This window comes from Molossus molossus, unplaced genomic scaffold (genome assembly GCF_014108415.1).
Source record: "Molossus molossus isolate mMolMol1 unplaced genomic scaffold, mMolMol1.p scaffold_m16_p_4, whole genome shotgun sequence".
NCBI lineage: Eukaryota > Metazoa > Chordata > Mammalia > Chiroptera > Molossidae > Molossus > Molossus molossus.
In genome coordinates, this window is record NW_023425377.1 from 124,977,301 (window position 1) to 124,986,411 (window position 9,111).

The following is a 9,111-nucleotide window of genomic DNA, read 5'->3' on the forward strand; positions in this document are numbered from 1 at the left end:
AGGGCATAGATGATCGTGGTACCTCCTGAAATAATTAGGAAATGATGAGTTTTGAGTACTTATTACTATTGTTAGCATAATTTATTTAATTGTAAGTTTATATGATCTAATTTTTAATAATAGCTGTATTTCAACAATGACGTGTGAAGTTTTTGGAAAAAATTGTATGAGCCAGCTCCAGGGCAGCACTGCAATAGTGTGTGTGTGTGTGTGTGTGTGTGTGTGTGTGTGTGAGACAGACAGAGAGACAGACGGACATCGATTCTCACACAGTAAGAGGCTGGGTTCAGAGGCGTAGGCCCTGGAGCTTGGGGCAGTAATCAATAACAGAATAACAGTAGCACCTGACATTTACCTGGAAAAACACGTTCTCATCAACATCCCGCTCATCTTCTACCCTTGCAACACACCCAAAGGAAGGAAAGCCACTGGTGTGACAAAGGGGGGGCTGGGAGTCAGATCTCAGAGGTGACCCCAGCAGTGGGGGCTCCCCTGGGTTCCCGCCCTGGGACTCCAGCAGTGGGGGGCTCCCCCGGGGTTCCCGCCCTGGGACTCCAGCAGTGGGGGCCCCCCGGGGTTCCCACCCTGGGACTCCAGCAGTGGGGGCTCCCCTGGGTTCCCGCCCTGGGACTCCAGCAGTGGGGGGCTCCCCCGGGGTTCCCGCCCTGGGACTCCAGCAGTGGGGGCCTCCCGGGGTTCCCGCCCTGGGACTCCAGCAGTGGGGGCCTCCCGGGGTTCCCGCCCTGGGACTCCAGCAGTGCAGCTCCCCCGGGGTTCCCGCCCTGGGACTCCAGCAGTGCAGCTCCCCCGGGGTTCCCGCCCTGGGACTCCAGCAGTGCAGCTCCCCCGGGGTTCCCGCCCTGGGACTCCAGCAGTGCAGCTCCCCCGGGGTTCCCGCCCTGGGACTCCAGCAGTGGGGGCTCCCCGGGGTTCCTGCCCTGGGACTCCAGCAGTGCAGCTCCCCCGGGGTTCCCGCCCTGGGACTCCAGCAGTGGGGGCTCCCCGGGGTTCCTGCCCTGGGACTCCAGCAGTGCAGCTCCCCCGGGGTTCCCGCCCTGGGACTCCAGCAGTGGGGGCTCCCCCGGGGTTCCTGCCCTGGGACCCCAGCAGTGGGGGCTCCCCCGGGGTTCCCGCCCTGGGACTCCAGCAGTGCAGCTCCCCCGGGGTTCCTGCCCTGGGACTCCAGCAGTGCAGCTCCCCCGGGGTTCCCGCCCTGGGACTCCAGCAGTGGGGGCCCCCCGGGGTTCCCACCCTGGGACCCCAGCAGTGCAGCTCCCCTGGAAGCAGGACACTGCAGAGGGGTGTGTGTGACTTCGGAAGCAGCCGCGAGGGCACTGCAGCTTCCGCCTGGTTCTCCTGGACCACTCGCTCCGGGGAGCCAGCATCTGCGGCCAGGGCACCCAGGCAGCCTCTGGGGGAGCCCTCTGGGGACGGAGCCAGGAACCCATCCTCCCACAGCCACCAGCACTGCTAGCCAACCCATTTGGCCTCCAGAGGCCTGGGCGCTGCTGGCGTCTGACTGTCCCCTCCTGGGAAACCCCAAGCCAGAACCGCCCAGCTGAGTGTCGCCGGATTCTTTCCACAGAAGCTGAGGGAGGTGACCGGTGTTCATGTTGCTTGAAGCCATGAAGTTTGGGGTGATTTGTTACAGGGCAGTAAGTAAACCGGTTTCTTTCCCAGCGGCACCTCTGTGCCATGGGCCACCATTCTCTACTGCAGGGAAGAGCCAGGGCCAGCTTCTCTGCCCCAGAAAGTGGACTCAAAGGACCGCGTGCAGTGGTTTGTCGTGCCTTGTGTTTGTTTCCGACCAGAGACTGCATTTCCAGGCAGCCCTGGGAAGCTTTGTGCAGTGCACGTTTAGAAAGGCTTTCCAGTCGCGGGTTCCTCTGTGACCTGCAGACAGAGCACGGGGTCTCTGCAAGCCAGCGCGGCTGCAGCCGGAGGTCCCTGGGTTCAGCCTCGTCTGCCCTTTGGAAAAGCCAGGACGGGGGAGTGGCGAAGGCAATTAGCGGAGACAGGAGGCTAGGGACTGGATGTTGGGAGTGGATCTAAAGATTATTAGCAGAACACCAGCCGGCACCTCCTGGGAGGCTGAGCCTGGACCTCTCCCCCGGTGTCCCTGCCGGTTGAAGTTGGCGCCTAGCCAAGTCCGCACGTGTCCCCAGGAGCTCAGGAGGGGCCCTCCAGCCGCGAGGCGGAGGCTCCCTGCCTGCTGGGCGAGCCGGGCAGGCACCGCGCCAGCCCTGGGCGCTCGCGGCGGCTGGGCCGGGGGAGACGGGAGCGAGGCGGCGCCCTCGCCCGCTGCACCTGGGCGCGCACGGCCGGGGCGCCTGCAGCATGGAGTGGGAGCTCAACTTCCTGCTCTACCTGGCGCTCTTCTTCTTCCTGCTCTGCCTGCTCTGCCTCCTGCTCTTCTTGCTCCTCAAGCAGCTGCAGAGCTCTGTGGCCGGCGCCACTGGGGCGCTGCAGCCCGGGCGCCTCTCGCTGCGCCGGGAGCCCTGGAGCTTGTCCCGCGAGCAGCAAGTGTGACCTGCCAGGCGGGGCCGAGGGGCCGAGGGAGGGCGCCGAGCTTGGGGCCAGGCTGCTCCCCGCCGGATCCTCTGTGGGCAGGGCGGCCGGGGTTCGAGGGCCGCCGCCAGCCGCGTGGGCAGGTGGGTTCCTGTGCAGGGGGGGAGTCGGGCTGGGTGGCGCCGTGACTGGCCGGCTTCTCCGAGCCTTGGGCAGCTCAGGCCCGTGCGCGCTGGGTGCCGGGCAGCAGGTGCCGGATCTGGGCTGTCCGGTGCCCTTAGGGATGGACCTTCCCCTTTCGAGGGCGGGAGAGATGCAGGAAACAGGAGGTCGGCCTTTGGAGCCAGGTGGCTTGGACACCTGCTGCTCTTCCAGGTCCAACTGCATTCTGGCTGGTTCCCGAGGGGTGGGCAGCGACATTCCAGCCGTTCAGTGCAGCCATTCTAAACAAAATCGAATGCCAGCCCGAATGTCCGAATTCCTGACCGAGCGTGGGTTTGGGGACAGAGGCAGGAGGAAGCTGAGCACACTCCAAGTCTCACGAATGCTGCTTTACGGTCTGTGTGCTTTGGTGGATGCTGTCGGGGTGAGACCCCAGCGACCGGAGAGAGGAGTCAGTGGCCCCTTTTTTATGGGGGATCCTGCCCTCCCTTAATCCCTACTCCTATTCTAGCCATTGACCCCCTTGGTGCCTGTGGGTGTAGAACCTGGAACTGTGGGCGGTTGAGTGAGTGAGTCCTTTGGGGTTCCGAAGCCGGCTGGCGGGGGGAGGTGCTGTTTGCACTTGGGGCCACAGGGAAAGGATGGGAACAGGAGGCTGTCATCCCAGGGTACAGGACAGAGCATGTGCCGGGGGCAGACAGGAAGGAGCGGACTTCTCTCCAGTGCAACCTGAGCACCCTTATCTGGGAAGTAACCACTTCAGCTTACAGGTGCTTTTCCCGCAGTTTCTGTGGTCTCAAGCTCCGGGGCCACGCTGCTGCCCGGGGAGGGCGTGCCCAGGACCGGCCTCAGCCACAGCCGGTGGCCCGGGGACCTGCACGGGGCAGGAGCCACAGAGATGGGAGTTTTCCACAAATGGTGAGCAGGGGACCACCCTGGTTTCACTGTGTCCCTGGTCGCGGCTAAACTCAGGGTCTTAAGAAAGTGGGAGGTTGGGGTGGAGGAACGGGGTGCAGTGAGATGAAGGTCTCCCACGTGCAGAACCAGTGAGCTCACAGAGACCACAGGGGCCAGTCGGACCCTAACTCAGTGCATCAGTGTCCAGGGAGAGGACTCTGGAAATTAGAATGGGGTGTGGGGAGTGTTTGCAACTTAAAAAAATTTTTTTTTAAATTCTCACCCAAGGACATTTTTTTTTATTGATTCTAAGAGAGAGGAAGGGAGAGGGAGAGAAAGAGAAACATGGATGTGAGAGAGAGAGAGAGATCCATCATCCGCCTCCAGTACACGCCCCGACCGGGAATCCAGCCCACGACCAGCCGAGCTGCCGGGCCAGGGCTGGGAAGTCCTTGCAATTTCAATCACCAGTCTGCTCTTTTGGAAAAGTGTGAGGGTTCTTGACTTTGAAATAGGCAGTGAGGTACAATCTGTCTTTAACAGGGAAGATTCGGGTTCAGCTGTCTGTGTCATGTCTGCGATACTGACACTACTGATTCATGTTTAGGCACAAAGAAAGACCGTATTGAGAACCTAAAAACAACAAAATACTAAAAATTGCCAAAGTGGTTAATATGGAAGTGAAATGGGAGACAATTATTGTGATAATTCAACGGAAGGAAAAAATAGTCTCACGGAGGTGAGTAGTTATGGGGAAAGTTTTTTGGCCAGAGACATTCAGATACTGTCCCATAGTTCCTGTTTCATGTTACTAGAATAGACCTGTTGCTAATGAAGTAAGGCGTTTATTTTAAGTGTCATGTCACGAGCAAATTCTCACACTTACGTATGCACACCTGTCTCCATCAGAGCTCCGGTCGGACTCGACCGGCATTCCCGCCGATCAGCTGCGGTGGTTCTGTCCTGGGCTTGGGACAGTACTTCTCTAATTGGGTGACATTTCCGCAGGCGTTACTTACAGCTTTTGTGGTTAATATGGGTTTGAAGATGAGTGCGAGGTAGTTAATTAGCAATTATAGTCATTAACAAGGATGGAAAACAGTCCCTGCATACTTTATAAATAACCAGGATGCAATTATTTTAACTCCCTGCTCAACTTCCTGATTTTGTGATCCTTTGTGCTACCTAGCCACTGGTGACCAGAGCGGAACTATGGACTCTTCTAGACAGGAGACCACAGAGAACTCGGGGAGTAGTTTGCTGCCCTCAGGGTGTTAAGTCCATCTCCCTGCTGGTTCTGCCGGTGCAGTTCCCCTTGAAGGAGTAGCTGCCTTTCTCTCGTGTGCCCAGGGCCATTTGTAACCTCGTCATCTAATCCGTCAATTACCCAGTTCCCATCTACCCACTGTCCACCTGGAACCCTACGCCCTGGGAACCGGGGTTCCTCACGTTGGCTCCCAGAGCTTGGGGCCATGGGTCCCCTGCCTTGCCCTTTGTTTGTGAGACTCTGCTTTCGAAACTTGGACACCTGTCCATCAGCCTCCTTTTCTTGTCAATAATTTGGTCATTGTTTTTCCAGAACCCAACATGGACTGGTCTCCCAAATTAGAAGGTGCCGTTGAACTCGTTTTCGTTGCCTGGGTACAGTCTCTTGTTTTGTGAACCCTCACATGAGGATGTTTTTTACCATTGATTTTTTTTTTAGAAAGAGTGGAAAGGAGGGAGGGAGAGGGGGAGAGAGAGGGAGAGAAAGAGAGAGGGAAACATCAATGTGAGAGAGATACATCTATTGTTTGCTTCCTGCACACACCCTGACCTGGCAGGGCTTGAACCTGCAACCCAGGCCCAAGCCCTGGACTGGGAATTGAACCTAAGACCCTTCAGTGTGTGAGCTGATGCTCTAACCACTGAGCACACCAGCCAGGGCACTGCCTGTGTACATTCTTGATCAAAGGCTCTGACTGCCACAGGGTCCAGGGTCCAGGCTGCACACCCTGGTCGCTCCATCCCCTGGCCACACCCTGGTCCTGATAGTCACCGCCCCATTTCCAAGAGGGTGTACAAATGAACTCAGATTGAAACATCGAAAAGTCAGGCACATTTCAAATAACTGACCATTATATACATGTAACCTGATTATAGAAGATCCCTATGTTTTATTTCCAATAAAAAGCTTTTAGCAATGTTAGAAGCTGAGTTGAATTTCTTACATTATAAGGAAATGGGCCATAATTTGGTTATTATATAATGCTAGTATTTTACTTTAAGTGTTCTTATTTCATTACTGTTGCTGCATTTCAGCTGTTTAAAATGACCCCCAGCCGTATTCGGGGGACCCTGATGGTCTCCCTGACGACCACGTTTGCGAGTGCAGCGAATCTGCAGTTCCTGAGAGAAACCCGCCTCGTGTTGGTGTTGACGGTGACGGCCACCCCTTGCCCCCGGCAAAATCTAAAATGTTGAGTGGAGCAGACTCCAGGTCGGAAGCTCAGATGCAGGGCACCGCCGAGGTGCAGGGCTGGCTTCCCAGAATCGGAGAGAAGACTCACCCCGGCGACGCGGAACAGAAATGTTAGCTGGAACCCGCCCAGCCAGGATCTGTGTGGCTCCCTCGCAGGGGTGGAAACTTGGAAGGAGGTGAGTGAAAAATTTGCAGTTTCCCATTTTTAGCCTGACATTTCATGTTCCAGTTTTGTCTGTAGTTTCAAAATAAGTGCAATAGTTAAATTCTTTTAAATGGCCAAAATGTCAAACATCGTGAATGTTTAAACCGTTTAGGGTAGTGGGGGATGCTTGTGTTTTCCTACCTCATACCTGCTCACCCAGGGCTGTTGAGGACACCCATGGTGCTACTGTCGGACGTGGAAAACCCTTTTCACAGCACTGGGCTTGGTTTTCGATTTCCACAGCTCCGCCGAGGCACTTGTGCTACATCCACAAGGAAAACGCGGACCAGTCAGAAATCAGCACCGGCGTTTGGCCGCTCACGGGGGAAGGTTGAGTGGGAGATCTTCGGTGCTGATTCTTGTTTGAGTCAGTGAAACACATTTTCAGTTCCCCGTGTCTTACATTGTTTACACAAAGGACATGAAGTTATACATTAAGTAATGATCTGATTCATGGTCAGAGCAGCGGACGTCTTACGGTGTCGGAGTTTGGGTAAGCACGGGCCCGGCCTCTGCTTAAGTCATCAGACGTAATAGGCACTCACAAATCTTCCTGATGGACGGAGCCCAAAGTGCTGTTTTCCTTTGGAGCAGCTGTTTTCGACAGCCAGCCTCGCCGCCCCGCCCGCTCGGGCTGCGCAGGTGTGGGCGGGCTCTGTCTTGTTTGCGTGACCCCGGAGTGACCTGAACTTGAACTTACCGACTGTGTGAGACGCTTCAGGACAGGTGCTCTGTGCTTTCAGGTGGAAACCTGGCTTTCCTGTTGGGCATCGAGGTGGACGGCTTTCTCGAAGGTGCTGGGCTGAACAGTGGCCTGGACACAGCAGGGGGGTCGTGTTGTCCTGGAAGGAGGAGGTGGGGGAGGCTACCGCTGTGTTGCTGCAGCAGCTCACAGACGTCAGGTCAAGATGGCCCCTGAGGCTCCCTGGCTTTTCCTTCAGGTTCCCCGAGAGAAGACAGAGGAGGCCAGAGGACCTGCCGACGTGAGTGCGCCCCCCTTTCAAGACTCCCTCGGCCGCCCAGCAGTGTCGGCTTATGTCTCCTCGGCCAGACGGTGTCCCTGGCGACGGCTCTCTGCAAAGCTGCCTGAGAAATGGAGATTTTGTGGCTGGACATAAAACTGCCTTCTACGAAAGTCTGAGTTCTCTTTCTTATTTTATTTTTTTAACGATTTTTAAATTGGTTTTTAGAGAGAGGGGAAGGAGAGAGAGAGAAACATCGATGTGAGAGCGAAACATCGATGGGCTGCCTCCTGCACACCCCCCACCAGGGGTCGAGCCTGCAACCCCCGCCTGTGCCCCCAAACGGGGAATGGAACCGGCAACCTTTCGGTGCGTGGGACGACGCTCAGCCACCCGAGCCACTCGGGCCAGGCTGCGTTCTCTTGCTAAGGAGGATGATGATGGTGGCTGCAGGACGAACCACTCGCCGCGTGTGCCCTGGCTACAGAGCGCAGCTGTAAGGAGCTGATGCCAGACAGCCGGCAACGTGCCGGCCACGAGGCTTTCTCACCAGCACGGGGCAGGGCTGCCCCCGGCTCCCTTCCGGAGAAGGACCAGGGGACCTGCACTGACACGGGCATGACCTCCGTGTGGATGTGGGATGGAGAAGGTCCCCTCCGGGCCACTCCCCCATTGGCTTCATTTATCTCCTCCCGTCTTCCCAACAGGCTTTGGGAGGAGTCTACTTGGTGTATTTGATCCCATACGGACGGGGATCCTCCCTTTCACGCACAGGGGAGGGCATTCTCTGTAAAGAAAGCTACTCTACCCCGTCTGTGACTCCACCGCCAATCTAGGAATATTCTGGGAGAAAAATTGCTTCTCAAAGCTGCTTCCACAAGCAGCCTACACCCTGGCTAAGCAAAGGGGGAAGAAACACTTCCCACGACCAGGGCTGTCCAAGAGAACTCGCTGTGGTGACAGAAATGTTCCCTGTATGCACTGTCCACCTGTGTGGCCGGGGAAGGCGATTCTAGTGGCATTTAATGTATAAACAACATTTATTTCATTTCTGAGTAATCTACACAGTCCCAAGTGGCCAGTGGCTACTGCACTGTCCAGTACGGCCCATGTCTTTGTCCTTCTTATGTCTTAGAACTAGCCGGGAGGGGCTGACCAGGTCATGTGCTATGTTCTGTGGTCTCCCCTGTCCTACCTTGCCTCTGAAGGTGTCTTCCAGAGGAAAAGGAAAACATGGAACTAATTCAGGACATTGACCAGACAGCTGTGCCTTGCAGGTATACATGAGTGATCGCCTGGGAATAGGTCCTGGGACTGGTGTTGTGATGGTTGATAATGGAATATGACAGGGCTGGCCACCCCAGGTGCCCTGGGCAGAGGTTAGCACAGGTGGTTTTGTTCTGCATTCCATTCTGTGTTACTTGATTTCTGTCCTATTGTGGCTGCTAAATGATTACTTTGTGAATGTTTTTCAAAATACTTATTGTTTTATATTTTTTAAAGGGCCATGAAACAAAAAGGTAATTATATGTAACTCAGTTTTTTTGTGTGTGTGAGTTATTATTGCCTATTTTTTTAGAGAGTTGATTAACGGATAGAAGGAAATATTTATTTTTATATCAGATTTCTTTAAAAAAAATCCTCACCCAAGGATATGTTTTTATTGGTTTGAGAGAGAGAGAGAGAGAGAGAGAGAGAGAGAGAGAGAGAAACATTAATGTGAGAGAAACATTGATCAGTTGCCTCCTGTACCCGCCCCAACTGGGGATCAAACCCACAACCTAGGTATGTGTCCTGACTAGGAATCAAACTCTCCACCTTTGGGTGTATGGGACGATGTTCCAACCAACCAAGCCACCAAGCCGGAGCATCAACTTTCCTTTTCAACGGGCTTGTCTATATGCTGATGAATGCCT

The 9,111-nt window shown here is 55.4% G+C and overlaps 1 protein-coding gene and 1 long non-coding RNA gene across 3 annotated transcripts; both read left to right on the top strand.

The window, feature by feature from the left end:
* Nucleotides 1–2,337: 2,337 nt before the first annotated feature.
* SMIM43 (small integral membrane protein 43) lies at nucleotides 2,338–2,529 on the top strand. The gene has a single exon (XM_036282027.1). It carries the CDS (start codon nucleotides 2,338–2,340, stop codon nucleotides 2,527–2,529), a length of 192 nt encoding a protein of 63 aa, XP_036137920.1.
* Nucleotides 2,530–3,473: 944 nt separating this feature from the next.
* Nucleotides 3,474–8,608, top strand: LOC118616007. Of its 2 annotated transcripts, none has more exons than XR_004956515.1 (5): nucleotides 3,474–3,588; nucleotides 4,175–4,306; nucleotides 5,869–6,204; nucleotides 7,175–7,216; nucleotides 8,331–8,608. It is a non-coding gene; the product is annotated as an uncharacterized LOC118616007 (long non-coding RNA). The 2 variants fall into 2 exon arrangements; XR_004956517.1 differs by having other exon boundaries at nucleotides 3,537–3,588; nucleotides 4,111–4,306.
* Nucleotides 8,609–9,111: the final 503 nt, after the last annotated feature.